General features: G+C 40.8%; 1 protein-coding gene across 1 annotated transcript in view; it reads left to right on the plus strand.

Moving 5' to 3' along the window:
- Positions 1 to 772: 772 nt before the first annotated feature.
- The window catches only part of bbs9 (Bardet-Biedl syndrome 9), a 166,897-nt gene continuing 148,183 nt past the window's right edge, over positions 773 to 19,486 (plus strand). Inside the window, exons 1-6 of the mRNA XM_022746160.1 lie at positions 773 to 854; positions 3,260 to 3,378; positions 4,239 to 4,389; positions 8,254 to 8,318; positions 8,452 to 8,565; positions 14,721 to 14,895. Coding sequence (XP_022601881.1) covers positions 3,267 to 3,378; positions 4,239 to 4,389; positions 8,254 to 8,318; positions 8,452 to 8,565; positions 14,721 to 14,895 — 617 coding nt within the window. The 5' untranslated portion in view covers positions 773 to 854; positions 3,260 to 3,266. The remainder of the gene's footprint in view (positions 855 to 3,259; positions 3,379 to 4,238; positions 4,390 to 8,253; positions 8,319 to 8,451; positions 8,566 to 14,720; positions 14,896 to 19,486) is intronic.

Raw genomic sequence — 19,486 nt, forward strand, 5'->3', positions numbered from 1 at the left:
GAAATTTCGTGGCGTAACTAGTTGCGCAGGTTTGAGAAAACCCAGACAATATATATATTTTTAGCGATTGGAGTAACCATGGCAACGTAAATGCCGATAAGAGGCGAAAAATTCCCATAGAGAATGAATGGAGTGATGTCTTCAAAACTACCAAACCCAGCCCTATTTGAAGCTCTACTGCGGCGTCATACTTCAACACACACACACAGAAGCAAAGACACTTTCAAAATATGAGTGTCAAAAAGGTAAGACGTAAGGTAGGTCATAAAAGTTCGATCTCAGAAGCGATCGTCCATATGGGATATGGTGATATAGCTTTATTGCAGATCAACTTTTGTAAGTGCATGTACATGTGTGTATACATGTCTTTCTGTGGTTGTAGAGACAAATTTGGGTTTTGGTTGAAACCATCAGTGTGAGGTTATTTTGACCAGTCGTGACAACTTCAAATGTTTCTTTGAAGGAAAACCTACAGTGAATGAGGTGAGCGTCAGGATGAGTCTCAACGACATGAATTAAACTGAAAGTAACGTCCATTGTACAGATCAAAACGTGAAGAATGAAATACACGCACCAAGCAGCAGGCACTTTCAAAAGTTCTCCAGGAATTTTCTAGTTTTATAATGTTCATTTCCCCAAGGAATATATGACTGTCGGGTCTGTAGTCCAAAAACTCATTTTCCCGCCAGCCCTTGTGTTTCCGTTCCTGCGCACAGCCGCCCGGCTTCTCCATTGAGCGTCACTGCCATGACAACAGGACGATGGCTGCAAACGAGAAGGGGGAAAATGTGATTGTTGTGTGAACGAGGAGGAACAAACCGTCGGTTTTTACGGTCTGGCTCGTGGACGTGAAGGTAAGAAAACCCCGGGAACAAACCCAAATGTGTTTTGTCACCAGCGGAGAAGCTGTGGAAATAACAACGACACTGTTTTTGACGTGATAGCTGGTGCCCAGGTAACTTCGAGAGCTAGCTAATTAGCCGGCTAAGCTAAAGTTAATTCAGAGGGCTTGACGTTAGCTGCAAGATAATTTACCTGTGCAGGATGCCTCGATTTGTAACCGACTTAAAACAGCTTTTGAATGCGTGTATGATTCATTAATGCTTCCCAGTCATAGAGGACTTGTTTGCCATAACAGATAGTTCTCCTGGGTGTACACCTATAAACCCACAGGTGTCTGGTCATGTGCTGTTAAAGCTCAAGAGTACACAAAGTTGAATACCAGCCGGCGAGTAAAACAGCTAATTTCTCTGTCTCGTCCTTGAGTGTTGAATTGAGTCTGTACTGTGGCTTGTGGTTGCACTAACAACGTGGAGTGTTATACACACATTTACAACTACAAAGCAAATAAAAGCCATTCTCATTCTGAGATAATTTACTGCAGCTCTAAATGACAGCTCAAGTTTGACTCTCAGCGCAATGTAATGTGAAGGACATGTGTCAAACCACTTTATATGTTCTTTTTACACACTGAAACATGTATTCTTATATATATGGATGGAAGAATGTCTTCTAGTTATTGTAATATTTAATTTTCCTATCCATTGTGGTTATTAAAAAAGCAACGGCTGCTAATGATGAACTGTGCTGTGATGTTACACATTATTGATCAATATGGGGAAACATGTTTTGCATGTAACGGTGAATGCATGATGTTGTACCTGTTTTTGATCATATTAGGGATATGTCATTTACATGGAACATGAGAAGCCTGGTTTTATATATACCTGTGTACATGATCATTACAGAATCCAGGTTTTTGATTGTCTGCCTGCAGGTGTGTCTTCATCTCAGTCACAATGTTCTGTTTTAAAAAGGATGCTCAGGAACCTTGATTAGGTGTTTACATACTCCAATGTCCTGGTCTGTGGTGCTCCAGGTAGGGTATCAAAGTTTCTCAAAACCTGAATAAGGTCTTATCCAGGTTTCTGAAACCAGGATATGATGTTTACCTATGCAACAGGCAACAGGGATCCACTCCAATAATGCAATCATAACCAGGAAACTACTGTACATATAAAGACATTCAGAAGCAACACTCTTGGAGCCAATAGCCAGGTCACAGTGTTGCTCAAGGGAACTCAAGGGTGCTTCTTATCAAAGGGACATAACCTGTACGACACTGTCCCTAGTAGTAACTACTGCTGTTCCACATTTATTATCAAGGCGGAAGTCGTCAGACAAAGTGAACAATACCAGAGTGAGATTCTTTGAGTTGAAGACTTTTGAAGTTTCTACCAACTTCATCCTTGCAGAAAGCATTAGCTGAGGCAAATTTAAGATATATCCACAGCTAATCGATGAACAAATTGGGAAAAAGTGCATGTGATGTGTAACAGGTTGTGCTCAGGAAAAACAATGAAGCATGCGGTGGTGCGATTAACACTACTGTATCACTGGAAGAAAAGCAAACACGTCTGTGTCTGTGTGAATGCAGCAACGGTTTGGTATTTTATTTCATTAATAATTTTGAAATTTTAAACGCTGCTTTGTTATGAAGTATCTTGATAGAAGAAGCTGTAATATTCCTTCAACACTGCTCAGGTCTGTATGGCAGTGCACTGTGGATAGGAGGGATTCTCTCTGTCTGGATTAGCTGCCCGATCCACCTGCTCAGCACTTAGAAATTAGAAAAGCTGCTTGCCCCCACCCACCCCGCTCCTCACTCCCCCCCTTCATTGCTCACGCTCAATCCTGGGATCATGTGACCTGCCTTCTAGGTCTACCATTGGCTGTGGGTGTCAGTGTGGTGCACAGAACGCTGAGAGCCAGCTGAGTGGATAGTGGTCCAAGCTGTCACCGTGCCAGTGACTAAAGCTTCACCTTAATGGTTGAATTGGCAGAATAAATTATTGGAGGAAGTTGAATGAGAAATATTTGCTCTTTCTTCATTACCCATTGTAGTGGTGCTAGTGAGCAAGTGACCCCACCTCCCAACTACATGACTGGATCTGTGAATAGGAGATACCACTGTGTGCTAAAAGTTACTTCCTCATCAGTTTAAATAATTTCGTCCTTTTTTAATGCATAAATGTTTTCCTTGTGTCTCTCTTTGTTCATTTGTCAGTTGATCAGTAGTTCATCTTTAATATATTGCTACGCATTATCAATTAGGAGGACTGTATTTCAATGGAATATGAAGTTTTACGCCACAGATTACAGAGACACAGATCAACTGGAAAACATCTGTATGTCAGGTTCACAGCAGAAGAAATCTAACCCTTTCCCCTCTTATGTCTTTCCCTCTCTGTCCACTTAGAGGCAGCATGTCTCTGTTCAAAGCCCGTGATTGGTGGTCGGCAGTTCTTGGCGAGGGAGAGGAATTTGACCAGGGATGCCTGTGTGTCGGAGATGTGGACAACAGCGGCACCGGACATGGTCAGTGTGTAGTGAGTGTGTATGTTAACCGCCACAGAGCATACAGACTGCAGAACCTTACCTCTTATTGCACCACTTTCAATTCACTCTATGTGGATGCAAAAATATATTAGAGTTAAATGTTTATTTCCTTGTAGTTTATGAATCATCATTGTCTCCACATCCATTATGTCAAATTGATTTGGAAACGAGACTTCCAATGACGTGCACCAATTGCAACACAAGGAACAAGAGATGCACAAAAATCAGTTTATTCATAATTCAAATCAAACATACCTCTTGACAGAAAGGACAGGAAACAAGAGTCCTTGATTATATAGAACTTACTGATATCTAACATCTTATAAAGCAAAAAAAAAATCTAAGCACTTGTCTTGTAACACTAAACATGCTCATATTTATATAGAAGGGGTGCATTTACAATTCTTAATGAATTCCAGCCCCTGTTCCTACAGTGGCTCAATGCACTTATTGTAAGTCGATTTGGACAAAACCATCTGCCAAATCAGCGTAATGTAATGTTATTTGATATAATGTAATGTCTACCTGGACAGAAGTAGTGTCTCTGTGCGAGAAACCTAAAAGTGGCTGAAATATAGGCAGACCTCAAAGGGAAAGAAAATAAATTTGTATGAAGATGTCATGTGTTCAACACCCCTTCTTTTATTTTGGATTACTCCAGGTTATCCTATTTGAAGTGTCTTTGACTCTTCTATATATATTTCATTGTTTCTACTATTTTTAAAAAATCTTGTTTTATGTATTAAATATTTTACAGGATTTGTGAAGTGTCTTGAAATGTGATCTATCTTGAATTGTAACATCCATACTTATCTTCCTCTGTGATTATGACTTTGCAGACAAAGTGGTGGTGGGCAGCTACATGGGAATGCTGCGGATCTTCTCCCCACATGCCAATAAGTCCAGTGAGGGAGGTATAGCTGATGCCCAGCTTCTTGAGGTCCAGCTTCAAAATGCCATCATCCAGATGGAAGTGGGCAAGTTTGTCTCGTAAGTAGACCTGGACCAAACCTGGGCCAAGGCCACGTGGGGGTTAGGAAGGATATGTACTGCAGCCATGGAAGATTGTAGGTTGTTATGTTATATTTCATCATGATTAATAGAACACAGTTTATGCAGTTTATGATGTAAATCACATTTTTAAATTCTGATTTATAGAAGATGTTTAATGTTTTTTTGCTTCCTTGGACTGGACTTTATGTCCCAGAAAATGGGAATGTTAGTATCTAGACACTAATGGGTTCTATTGGTTCTACTGTTGGTTTCAGTCTTAACTCAGTGACACTCCTGATAAATCAAGTCACTGATCTGTGCTCTCCCACCAGGATCATTGATAGTTTTGTTAATCTCTCAGCCCTCCCTCCCTCCAGCCCCAACCTGTGTTAGTGTTTTGTAGGTCAAATTGGCATTAGCCTAATGTCTTCTGCCAGGGAGAAACTTTAAATCACTGTCTCACGAATGCAAATCTCTGCCTTATTTTCTCACATTACACTCCTATACAAGTAAAAACACAAAGCACAAAGTAAATGCGGATCAGATCTTGTACCATTTAAGGATTACAACTAACTTCATTTAAAAAAAAAAAAATTAAATTATGTTCTCAATTTATTGATTATAATCATTTTAGTCTATAAATATCAGAAAAATTTCCCAGAACCAACAGTGTTGTCTTCAAAGTTTCTGTTTTTACAGTTTATAATAATTCAAAACAGAGACACGGAGTAAAAACTCCTGAACCTGCAGTTGACATTTTTGATGCTAAACCATTTTGGTTTGTGAGTTACTATTGTTTTTGTCCATCCATTACTGGCTTTCACACCTGCACTTCTTACTGTGGGTGGTTTTCTAATGTTTGTGGAATTTATTATTGCAGTCAGTCCATATAAGAGCGTTGACTAAATGTACTGTAAATAAAATGTAAATGTCATTTAAATTAAGAACAAAAAAGTGTTGATGTTTTTAATTAAGTAGCAAACGGTTGCATTTACGTTCTAGGCATTTATTGAATATAGTCATGTTAGAAATGGTTTGTTAGTACATGCAAGTAGGTTGTAGCAAGTAGGTTAAGAGGTCACTGCTGAAGAGGACATGGAGCCTTTGATAGAGCCATTGGTCTGCTTCAGGAATTACACCTTTGATCTTTAGATTACAGGGCAGCTCCTCTGTGCTCTCTGGCCACCCTGACGGTCATATCTCTGTTTGTGTTACATACTGTGTGTGTGTGTGCGTGCACGTGCGTGTGCGTGTGTGCTGCTGCTGCCCGGGAATTAATCACAGGTCTGTCTTTAACTCTGTGTCATGACCTTCTGTGAATTATAAGCATTCATAATATAGCTTATAATATAGCCTTACTTTAAACTGCCAGGCAGAAACACCCATTCATAACTCATCACACCGCTTTTTCATTCATAGAGAAAACATCCCTGCTGTGACTTACCACCACATTAACATGCCTTTTTTTTCTTCTGCGATGCATGCTAGCCCAAAACCACTATGTCAGGAGTTTCTCTCCCTCCGCATGATTTATCATGATCTATCAGCTACCCAGTGGTCCAAACATAGTTGTGCTCATACTATCAGGCTAACCACCGAGTTGCTAGCATAACTGTCAGAACCCAAGGGCCCTATCCTGCATTGTTATTGCACTGTATAATTGGAGAAAGATCTGACCCCTCTGAGTCGAGGTCAAGCGAAATGTGCAGATGCCTCCAGTAGAAACGACTTGTTTTGGAGCAAAGATGATTAAATGACCCCTCACAGCCGAAACTATTTGAAAGTGGGAAAGAAGCGGGAGGAAAGGAATGATGTGGGGATAGTGACAGAATAGTGGTGATACATATATTACTCCATGGAGAATTTTATCCATCTTACATCATATTTAGCTTAGCAGTAAAGGAAACACACTGAACCTTGTGCCCTGAGCTACTTTGCCGTTTTTGTGCGCTTTAAAACATCTGAACAGTTTAGGCCTTGGTTACTCCTGTCAGAATGAAATACTGACCATAACATTATTTGCGCCTTGCTCCAATTTTCAAAGTACTGTCGTCATTAATAACTGAAGAAAAAACGTTTTAAAAGTTGAATGCTTGAGCAGTAAAACGCACCATTTCTTGATTCCATACATTCAGTTGTTTTGCAGCTACATCCTTACCTGGCCAGGTTTTAAAAGTAGCTTATGGTGGCTATTGTTAGCAAGCTTTCCACACACACTGCTGTGTACCTGACATTACTGAGTCACTTCACTCTTCTTCACTAGGACTTTATTCTTTTAGCTTGTCCCAGAAAAACATTGCTGTAGTTGTATTGTAAAAGTAAAACAGGACATAAGCACATTGTTCCTCACCTTTGGCATTTTTGTTTTCTTGTTTGGGGAGTCATGTCACTGACTAATGATTATCTTATTGAAGCACTCAACTGACTTAAGAAATCTTTGGAGATGAAAGGAAAATCAATGAGCTGTTAACCGATTACTCACATTTGTTGCCACAGTGACCATCAATTTAGAAGCAACTACATGGATTTGCTATATTCATCTTTAATGAAACATGGGGAGGGATAGACAGATGTTCATAGGTCATAGGTCAAACACTGATGTTGTTTCACTGAATATTTCATTGAAGAATAACAATATATTTAATGACTATGTGTCTTTAATTTAATTTAAACTGCTTAATCAAATGAATTACACATTGAATCAATGTCGAATCATCCATCAACAGCAACTATGTTACATTTAAATTAACAATTTTTAATGGAAAATTTTATGTGCACAGCTACAACAGTGTGTGTGGCACAACCAGGACGAATGTAAGACTGAAGCTGCAAACATTTAGATCAGTAACAAACAGTCAACAGTGACGCAGAGGCTGTCTGCAGAATAGTGTGCACTCTTCTTCTCTCACTTGAAGCCAGACCGACTTTGAAATCTACAGTAAATTAAGCATAAACACCTCCCCTTTTCAATTAAGCCACACAGCTAATTGAACCCCTAACCCTGGCAGAGATCCTGCCTTACTTCAGCCATTGATCTGAATACTGTACCTCCCATTGACGCACTGTGGGTGTATAGGAACCTCCCGGAAAAGCGAGGTTTCTGGGAAAAGCTCTGGTGGTTTGCCTCGAAGGCTTCCCATATCATCACGCTGGGAGCAGAATCCAAGTAAATCAGTCTGTTTGGAAGATGTCGTGTTTAGTTACCTGCGGTTTTCAGCGCAGCATTCTTCAGAGGGTGGTGGACATTTTGGAAGCCGGCCTCGTCAGAGAAGCACGTTGTAAATATTGTCAGGGCAGACCGAGGTGGGCAGCTGGTGAAAGGTTTTGTTTCAGCACTGACTTGAGTGGTTTTTTTTTAAGCAAGAGAGAAAACTTGAGGGATCCAGTTTTCTCCTCCCTTGTTGTTCTTCTCTCAACAAACATTACAACAGTGGTTGAAAGTTAGTAAGACGGCATCAAATCTGGGTCCAGAAAGTGGACAGATACCTTCTCTGTGGGTTTGTGGTTAAGGAAATAAGTGAAAATCTAGGATCAGCATCACTGAGACCATCATCTACACCTCAGACATAACCAATGCTCAAACAACCCAGCAGCTGTTACAGTAATTATTTTAGAAGTATGAGTTAAACTATGAGAGACACTTTAGCTGAGAACATGGGTTCACCCACAGTTCTGAATCTACTGTTATAAACCTGGGATCCATCCTATACTTCTGTTCACAGTCTCTGTTCAAAACTGTAAAATCTGTGGTATTCAACATAATGAACACAACATTTAATTAGGAAACTAATGCAATTGCAGTCATAAAGTGAGCATGTATTGACCCTCAGGTAACAGAGTTTGTTTCTGTTCTCTTCTCAGGTGTTCGGAGCTTCTTCACCTGGCTGTTCTTCACCCCAGGAAACTGTCCGTCTACTCTGTGTCAGGTAACACACGTTCACTAGAGCAGCTTAATGCTTTTTTCCCTTCTTGTTTCTCGTAACTCCTCAAACTTTGAGCAACTTACACTGTCAAAAATATCATATAGATTTGATTTATTTTTCTGATTTGTGTGTTCAGGCACTGCAGGCAACGTGGAGCACGGTGACCAGTACCAGTTGAAGCTGGTTTATGAACACAACCTGAAAAGAACAGCCTGCAACATGACTTACGGCACCTTTGGAGGAGTCACGGGTATGTCTGACATTTTAAATGCTTTATTTGGCTACTTGTTACCTGATCAGTTTACCAGGAAAAGATGCATCCATGTTCAGGTGAAAAACACCAGCCCATCTCTAGGATTAAAACTTCTCTTTGGCATTACTTTACAAAAACAACATTGGGAGTCTTACAGAACTGATCATGACAGATTTTAGATCACCATAGAATACCACAGGACTGTTTATGCATAATTACAGCTCTTGGTAATGCCACTCAAGGGACATTTTATGCCCTCCAGGAACAGTGGCTGGTGGTAGAACTTCTACTATTTTACCAGACTTGTGTGTCCTTCTAGGCGTGAATCTTTGTGAGGACCAAAGTGACATTTTTGCAAAGTGGAATGCTGAACATTCAGAGGGCTGTTTGAGAGTTCAGACTTGGTTTAACGGTTAAGTTTGGAATTCGGTGTAGGTCCGATTTAGGCATTTAATTGTGATGTTTTAGGGCTAGGGGCTAAGGAATGTATTATATCGGTGAGGGTCCTCACAAGTATAGAGGTACAAACGTGTGTGTATGAGTGAACATCTGTGCATGTGTCTTGGCAAAAGGGGTAATTGGCTGCACCGGACAAATACATGAAACTATAAAAGTCTCTAAGAGGAGCGAAGGATGGAAAGAGAGAGAGAGGGAGAGAGGGGGAGAGGGAGTAAGGGAGGGAGGGAGACAGAGAGGGACAGAGAGAGAGGGGTCATATAGCTGCTCTCTCTACCGTCAGTTGGGCTTTTGGAAAAACCAAGTAGGGGAAAGCCCTCGAATAAAGCATCCAAGAAAAACACACACACACTCACACACACACACACACACACACACACACACACACACACACACACACACACACACACACACACACACACACACACACACACACACACACCAAAAGACACACTCACATGGGGAACCCCCTTTAAAGCAGAGAATGTGGCATTTCCAAATAAAGGCTGTATTGTCAAGGTGTGTGTGTCCGTGTGTGTGTGAGGACAGACATTGCCAGGCTGTGGCCTGGCATGATGGACCCTTCATTCACTCCATGTTTACAGAGCGTGCGTGTGTGTGTGTGCGTGTGTGTTTGATTGATAGAAAGAACAGTGTGCGCTCATTAAAACCAATACCTTGGCCTGTTCTGAATGCACGTGCACCATGAACCTGTACGTGTGTCCGTGTGTTTCCACATGCTATTTTCTGGTATTACCACACTGTGCAGCGGTATTTTGGATCTGTCATGCGAGCTCTCACACACACTCCCGCTCTCCAACGAACACACAACACGTGAAGTTTTCGTCCCCGACACACACACAGATACACGCATACTTCAGGTTTGCGTGGATGCATCAGCCCGCATTTGACATGAATGTATACAAACGTGGCAGCACAAGACACACACGTAACTTTGCATGCTAGCACATACAACCACATACTTAAACACATATGCAAAGAAACACATGCACTCATATATACAAACATATTACTCGTCTCCTCTCTTCTCCTCTCCTCTCCTCTCCTCTCCTCTTCTCTGTAATTGATGCCGTCCTCTCTCCTCCTGCTCCATCCTCTTGTCACCTCTAGATGGCAGTGCAGGCCCTGGAATTGTACTTACTATAGCATGAACGAATGGGATCCCGTATGGAAGGGAAAGTCCCATTTATCCAGCAGGGTCCTCTCATCAGGAGGGTCAGAGTTCAGCTCCAGTGCAGCGTCTCTGGATCTGGTAGAGATTCAGTGTCTCGCTCCAGGACACTACAGCAGAATGGGGTAGCTCGTAACCAGCTCCTCAGCTTGGATTACAGGGCTCAACTCAAGCAAAACCCTGCACATAACAATATTTCAAACTCTTAAAACTATTTTGTAAGCTCTAATTTTAGGTTTTAATGGTCTTTAATCAACCAGGTTAGTCCACTGGACAGGAAGACTGTTTTATTTTGTTGTTCCAGATAACCATGATAAAAAGGCAGCATCTACTGTAAAAAAGGTAAATAACTGACAAAGTAGAAAGAAAAAATCAAAACTTAACAGTAAAAATTAAGTAAGAGCATCAATTTACAGACTGAATTTGCTAAATGTAGAGGGACAGAGTGTCTAGATACAGGCCGTCCAGTAAACCCGCCGCAGTGTTTCAGTTTCAAAAACCAGAATTATGGTGCAACAGTCTTTATTTCCGTCATTCATTCATTCCACATGTTTTATTTGCCGGCGTTGTTCTACTTGTTGAGTTGTTTGGGATCATCTGAGTTTGTCTGAGTGGGGAAGCTGCCGCTGTTTGAGCTTTCCTCGCTGTTACTGTTTCACACAGTTTACATGAAAATGAGCTGATCTCACGGTTCAGTGGCTGGAACACACACACACTCACACACACTCGTAATTATTTGCAGACATAGCCCACTATATGCAAAAGTGCACATTCATGTACAAATACAGAAATAAATTCATCCACAGAGAACCACACAGGCACAGACTGCAGGGTGTTTTCTGTGTGGGTTTACTGAGTACAGAGTGATGGTCACAGCTCTGAGGCCAGACCAGCTGAATGTCCGAATATGTAGTTTTGTGTGTGTGTGTGTGTGTGTGTGTGTGTGTGTGTGTGTGTGTGTGTGTGTGTGTGTGTGTGTGTGTGAGACAGCACTCTGCTCTCCTATGCTCAAAGTGTGTGTTTGGATTTGGAAAGCCTCGAGTGTGTGTGTGTGTGTGTGTGTGTGTGTGTGTGTGTGTGTGAGACAGCACTCTGCTCTCCTATGCTCAAAGTGTGTGTTTGGATTTGGAAAGCCTCGAGTGTGTGTGTGTGTGTGTGTGTGTGGGAGTGTTTTTGCAAGTCGTGTCTGCTCTTACACGTGAATATGCGTGTGTGTGTGTGGGTCTATAATAGCAGCCATTTAGCAGTGCTGTAGGCGCTGTAATAGCAGCTCTATACTAATACTGCTCTAATAGCTGGGCTGCCTTTGGGTTTGGGTCACATTCAGGCCACACACACACACACACACACACTCTGAGCATGGACTAGTCTTTTCAAACTTTGGTCTGATACATATAGATATACATACACACGTAGTCCCACACACACACACACACACACACACACAGTCACACACACAGACATACACTCATGCACACAAAAAACAAATTGGCACACACACTTTTGCACACTTTCACATGTACCTACACACTCGCTCTCTTTCTCACACACACTCCTTCACCCACACACTGTCATTCACTCACTCACACACACACACACACACACACTCCCACACAGAGGCGAGGCTCTGCCCGCTGCAGTGTGCGGCCAGCCTCTGTGCTTTGTTGGCTGCGCCGTGTGCTTGTTCAACATGTCTTATTAATGACGCTAATACGGGCCTGTTTCCTCCGCTGTGTCTGAGTGGCGGCGCTCTCATACTGGGCTCTTTGACACATTATACCTGGGTGTGGGTGTGTGAAATTACATGTGCAGAGTTGCTATTAAGGCACAGCCCGGCTCTTACTTTTCAGTACCTCTCTTATTATTGATGATACAGCGGAGTGTCAGGCTGTCTGAGTGTGTGTTGTTTTGACCCTGGCTCTGGTCTTCAGGGTGGGAAACGACCACCCGACACCTGACAAATCCACAAAGTTGTTTGTCTGGGAGACCAGTCCACTCCTCAGGTATCCAGCTGGAGTTCTCTTCTGTCCGAAGGAGGACACCAGCTGCTGAAACATAAAATTGGCTTTATACTGTTTGTTCTTTTTGTTTTATACCACCAGTGCTTGTGCCCAGTTTTGATTTGCTGCTCACAACTGATGTATTTCAGAGAGTTCTGGATCTAATACAGATTTTTTAAAGCTTTATTTTATACTTCTGTGATTTCCTAATAATTTCTTAGCCATATCCTGAACATCTGCTTGAAAGAAGTTTGTAATTTAGTATAATTACAGGGAAAATAGTGAGAAAGTTCTGAGACTAATTTAGATAGTTAAGTTCGTTGTAAAATGTATTCTTCATATGTGTTGAATTGTATTCTTGCCTGTAGTAAAATTGGCCATTTTTGTAATGACTAAAAGGAACCAGCTTACCATAGCTTAGCATTTAATTAGAATTGAAGAATTCAAAGTGTAATCATGTAGTTCTTTCCAGAAAGGTTCCCAGTCCTACTGAGATGAAACCAAATGGAAAACTGACAACATTCAACTTCTCCATGACAAGACAGAGCTTTAACCAAAGAGTCACAAAATATGTTGCCATTTAGGACCAATTACTGTTTATGTAAATCAAAACTAAAGTAAATGTGGCTTTAGATTTTCGTTTGATTATATGCATTTCTTTTTTTCTTTACCCCACAAAAATTAGAAGAATCAGAACTAGGTTGTGAGAAGAAGCAACAATAAGTAGCATCATACTCAAATTAAAATAATATTCAACCTTAGCTTAGAGACACTGCCATTATTGCAATTTATGCTTTCACATCAAGCACAGTCTCACAGGAATGAACACAAATGACAGCAGACACTCATGATCGAGCAGCGTGAACTAAAGTCGATGCATTTGATTTCCAAAACTTTTATCTGTGTTTCCTTTTTTAAACAAAACAACCTGGTGCAGTGGACAGAACACACACACACACACACACACACACAGAAACACACAACATACACATTCAGATGCTGCAACAATTGCTGTTGGCTCATTATCAAACAGCGTGTTACACACACCTGCACTCACAGGGTGTGTCTGCGGCGTGAGAGACCTTGTCCTTCAGTGTGTTAATGGCCACCCTGAACTCCGCTCATCACTCAAACACACACACACACACACACACACACACACACACACACACACACACACACACACACACACACACACACACACACACATATGTTTACACTGGATAGGTGTGTAGGACTGTGCGGCTTTTCTTCCTAAATCCTTGGTGATAGATTCTGAGTGTGTGTGAGTGTGTGTGTGTGTGTCTGTGTGTTGCGCTGTAGGTGGCTGTCTCCCTGACCTCTAGTTGATGGCAGTGTGAGCTTTAATAGCGCGTTGAGGCCTAATTATAGTTCTCTGGTCACACAGCCCCACGGCTTTATGGCCTTGTGTGTTGCTGTGTGTTGCTGTGTGTTGCTGTGTGCACAGACGCGTTAGGGCTTAGTACGTCCTAAATCAGGCCTTTCCTCACAAGCACACAGTGTTGCACACTTTCATACCCGGAGCCAGGTGTGTGTGTGTGTGTGTGTGTGTGTGTGTGTGTGTGTGTGTGTGTGTGTGTGTGTGTGTGTGTGTGTGTGGTGATCAAAGTGAAAGATGACTGCCTGTGATGGTGAAGTAACGACTCTGAGTCTCTGCAGCTCGTCTCTTTGTCAGTCGTTATNGTGTTAATGGAGATATCAGATTCAGCCAGAGGGAGAAACACACCTCGCAGCACAACACGACATCACGGCTGAAATGAAACAGAAGCCATGAGTGTCGTTCAGGATCACCGGTACTTAAAAACTCACAATTTTAAAACTGCAGAGTCACAGCTGTCATAAAGCAGAGCAGTGATTCTGCCTGTACACATTTGAACACTTTGTCCATAATAAACTCTTCCTTTTTCTGCCTGAAAATCCAGACTTTATAAACTTCAGCTGGATTGGTTTAGTTATTCCTGCACACACTGTCTCAGAGGAAGAGGTACAGGGATGTAGGTGAAGCAGAGTAAAACAGCCTCAGTTCTGGACACTTCAAATGAACAAAATTGTTTTATTGTGCCATCTCTTACCTGGTCTGAAGCCTAAAGTGTATATATACCTGTGTATATAAAAATTCATTCATATCAAACTTACTTCCAGAGTTGCAATTTAAAATTCTTCTTATTGCTCATTAATCTGTTGTTGGTTTTGTTTAGTCTAATTTACAGTTTTAGGTACAGTAACAGGAAGGCAGGAATTTTGAAGAGGGAATTAATGGATTGTATTCTTACATTATTTAAACAATCTATTATCAGAATTGTTGTTGATTTGACTTTTTGTTGTCTGACTTATAAAATAATCAACTAAATATTTCAGGTGCAACAAGCCAAATTCCATATTGTCCGTTCTTCAGTATATCATAAATACCAACAGCATGTGATTTGGTCTTTATGAGATAAGAGTAACTGAATCATCTCCTTTGCCCTCTCCCTTTCAATCAGGTCACCACTCCCTGTGTATCCAGTCTATGGACGGGATGCTGATGTTCTTCGAGCAGGACAGTTACTCCTTCGGCAGGTTCCTCCCTGGGTTCCTGCTGCCAGGTCCACTGGTCTACAACAGCAGAACAGACAGCTTCCTCACCGTGTCCTCCGCGCGCCAGCTGGAGAGCTACAAGTAGGTTTCTGGATAAAAACAACCTCAGTGTAATGTTAACAATCAAATGTGATGCTCACTTTTTCAGTGTGGAAATTATAATATTCGTTTGTCTGTAATTATTTAATGCTGGTCAGATTTCTGTTGTCTTTGGTTTATATAGAGAACAGAGAAATACTCTCTTCTTATTTAAATGGCTAAACAACACTGACGAGAGAAGTTTACATGTGACAAACAACACGTCACTTTCTAGGCACTTAAAATAATAGTGGACTTGATAATCTAACACATACTGAATGAATGTGGAGGGTCATACACATAAAGGTGCCTGGCCCACATGAGTTTACAAGGCACTACTTACATCACCTTCAGAGGAAGCCAGTACAGATATAGAGTGAACAAATTAAACATACAATGCTTTCGTGTCTTGATGATAGGCATTTAACAAAAACTGAGCTATAGTATCTTCTATGTAATCATGTCCTGTAATCGACATTAATCTGTCGTATGGAGCAGACTGCGACACCCAGGAGACATTTTCAATGAACGTTTAACTCAAAGATCGTGATATAAAGGACAGAAGAAGATAAAATGCATTTCATTCTCAACCTCATCCAAATCACACAGGTGACATTTCCTGTCCTCCTCTGGGACTGACTGGAAGTGTCCAGTTTCCACAGCCAAAGGCACAATCACAGATCTTAACTGAGCACATACACACTTCTGTGTAAAACTGAATGTGAATTGGTGTTCATATAAATTGCTGCAAATGGTAGAAAACTGACTTATTTTTGCTCATTTTGAATTTAAATAAAGCATGTTATGGATTTTTTTTGAAGTAATAACTTTTAATAAGCTTTTGCTGACAAAATCACCTGCAGTGTGTTATAGTTGACAAAAATTTACCCCAGTGAATGCACATCACTTTGCAAGTGCAAATCACCTGTTGATGGTTAGTGAGCAGTGCTAACGGCATCTGCTCTCACTCCATAGCTTGTCAGGATGGACCGAAACACACACACACACACACACACACACACACACACAGACACACACACACACACACACACACTGTGAACGGAAAGTACCTCACTTTAATTTAAGCACATGCACACTTCCCAATTCCCTCTGGCTGAGGCATGGAGAGCTTGTAGAAGTCTCACATACTGTGTGGGTGCACTTTGTGTGTGTGTGTGTGTGTGTGTGTGTGTGTGTGTGTGTGTGTGTGTGTGTGTGTGTGTGTGTGTGTGGTTTTCTCTCCCAGCTGTTTGTTATCTGGATGCCCCCCCACCAGTATCAAGAGATTCTCCAGACTAGATATCACTGTGGAAACGCTGACTTCACCACTCTCCCTGGACACACACAAACACGCCCCTGCAACGCACACACTGCAGTAAATTACACAGAGCTCAGAGGACACTGAGCACCTCTACATACACAACAACACTGCATTACTAATAGCAACAGGCTTGTTGTTTCCATTACACTGTGAAGTGTAAACTGTTGTGGAAATTGCCTGTAAACAATGAACGAACGCACTGCTTTCACAATACACCTCAAACTAAGATGGTGTCCAGTTAATATGTGGCCTTTACTGCACCTTTATGTTCACTTCATAAACACATCATCAGAGGTAGTTAATCTGGTGACCTGGTGACCTTTGACACGCTCAGTTTGAAAAAAGCATTCCTACAGTTTTTGTGTCTCAATAGATAAACACTGAGTTGAAATGTAGAAATGTGTGTTAGTCCAAACAGCTCACCCCCCCCATCCATCTGACTGAAACACATGAATGACAGGAAACTGTTTGCTAATTAATCAATTGATAGACTGACTAAAACTTAGCCAACAACAATTTTAAATGAATGATTAATCATTTTCTTTTTATTATTGAATAGTCAACTGACCAAGTTCAGGTTTTGAACCACTAGATGAACTAACCAAGTGATTAAAAGATCACAGCCTGACATTTTATAGATCCAGCGATCGATAAATGAAGAATTTTATTTGTAAATTAATTGAAAATAACAATAATTGTTTGTCACAGGGATCCTGGGGTTCTTAGGAAATGTACTAGCTTCTCCAGCCAACTCTTGAGCATGACATGACCTGCAGTTGTGATTTGGTCATATTCACTTCAGGAGCATTCTCAGCTACCAATCAGACTCGCATCTTCAGAGAAATCTCGAGTGGAGAAACTTTTCCAGGCTCTGATGTGCTGTATTTTACTGACTGTTATATATATATATATATTACATATCAGATGGCGGGGTCAGGGCTTCACTGGCTGTTATATATTTAATATCAGATGACTGGTCAAACTGTTCTGCCTCGCTCAGTTTATTTAGCTTGTTGGACCTTCTCCTGCCCTGATGAATGAGAGCTTGATTTGGTCGCTGTGTGTGTGTGTGTGTGTGTGTCTGTCTGTGTGTGTGTGTGTGTGTGTGTGTGTGTGTGTGTGTGTGTGTGTGTGTGGGTGTGTGTGTCGTGTGGTGTGTTTGTGTGTGATGTGTGTGTGTGTGTGTGTGTTGGCGTCAGAGTCAGATTTTAGTTTGTGTTTATCCATGACACCGAGAGAGCATATGCATGTAGTGTGTGTTTGTATAATTTGTGTATGTATATGTGTGTGTGCTTGTGTGATGTGCTGTATATGTTGAAGGTAAATGAGTGTGTTTGTTTGTGGAGTTTTTCTTCAGTGAGATCCTCTTTCATATAAATGACTCGACTGTTTCCTCAACCTCAGTGTCCTAAACTCTGCATGATGACTGATACTGCCTACACACACACACACACACACACACACACACACACACACACACACACACACACACTACCAAAACTGTGTCCACATGTTTGAGAGAGCACATGGTGTCCACTGCAAACACTCAAATGGCAAACAAAGAAAAACATTCCCAAGTGTATGTCACAATCAATTGTGTGTGTGTGTGTGTGTGTGTGTGTGTGTGTGTGTGTGTGTGTGTGTGTGTTGTAGGCATGCAGGTGAATAATCAGATTGCTGTGGTTTTGTAATTTTTCTCTTGTACACACAGGGCTTTGTGTGATTTAAAAAAAAATAATTTTTTTTACCCTCTTTCATAACACTTAAATCAACATCCAACTCAAGCTCTGAAAGTTTGAGTTCAACACACACATAGATGCATGTACAGTTTTAATTCATTCGCGCTGCCTCATATCCCATCATTAGTAAAACATCTAAGTGAAGGGTGGAATTGAAATATCAAAACAGAGTGAAAGAATACAGTTATTTTATAGTGTTATTTTAGTATTATTAGGCTGAATTTAATCCATTCACCCTTCCAGGAGTTGGCCTGTCGATCCGTTGAGTACTGCTTTAATAGCTTAAAACCCCTGACATGTTTAATATATTTTTTAGTCCATTTTCTTTCCCAGGAAATGGTCACGGCGTGATGAAAAGGTTTCTATACTGGCAGTCATCCATAAAGCAGCTCGTTAGTCAGCTTCGCCGTTTCTCATAGAAGCTCAGTAGGTACTGCTACTGTACGGATGAGTTCAAAAACCAAAAGTTTAGAACACTTCATTTGCTGTTTCATATACAGTGTTGTGAGGAATTAGCCTCACTTTTATGGTTGCATATGGTAACCCATTTTATCCAGGTAGGTATAAAACTGTATATAAAAATGTTGTTCAGGTAATTGGATGGGCAATGATGTGACAATTTCCTCCTCTGTGTAAAAAGTAAATTCAAAATGAAATAGAATATGTTTAAAGTACTCACACAGAGCTGCAGCGGAAATGACAGCACTTTCTTTTGCTTTTGTATAAAATATGATTAGTAATGCGATGTTCCACAGCTTATAATGTAAACTAAAACTGTGTCTGTAACACGTACTAATTCTAAACAGGTTTTGAGTAAATATGTAGTTCACACTGGAGCCATGACAAAACTAGGAGTAACATCAGCATGCTAACATGCTCATAATGCTAACATGCTCATGCTTTTTTCAATGTTCAACAGCTGCTGGAAGTGTTGAAATTTAAACAATAAACTCATATATATACAGCATATATATATATATATGTATATATATACAAATATTTTATTATTCATTTCCTTTGTTTTTTTTGTTTGCTAATGTTATAGCCTTTTAAATCTTTTATTTTTTGTCAGCTTTCCTATTTTATGTCTCCTTTTTCTTATTGGCTCATCAGTCATCTGTGAAGAACTTTGAACTGCACTAACCTGTATGAAAAGTGCTATACAGATAAAGTTTGATTGATTAATTTAGCGTGCTAGCGTGCTAACATTTTTTAATAAAATTAGCATAAACGTTTCTATAATCCTTTGTGGAATGATGGCAGTAAACACTTGATGCTTTATGGTGTCAGTTTGTCTGATTAGTTTTCTCATGTCATATAAGTTTTGAGAGATCAATGTCTTCCTGGTGTAAAGATGTATGTAGCGTATGAATCACTAGCCCATAACGTGGCAGCCATATTGGATTATGGGCCTTATGACTTAAGGTAGATTTGAGACCTGACAGCTTTGATTAACAGGAGGTTTGTGGTTCAATGTACGTTACTGAGTGAGAAAACTGTGAGTGGATAAATCAGCAGTTATTTAGTGTTTGGT

Source organism: Seriola dumerili, unplaced genomic scaffold (genome assembly GCF_002260705.1).
Source record: "Seriola dumerili isolate Sdu_G_001 unplaced genomic scaffold, Sdu_1.0 BDQW01000092.1, whole genome shotgun sequence".
Classification (NCBI taxonomy): domain Eukaryota; kingdom Metazoa; phylum Chordata; class Actinopteri; order Carangiformes; family Carangidae; genus Seriola; species Seriola dumerili.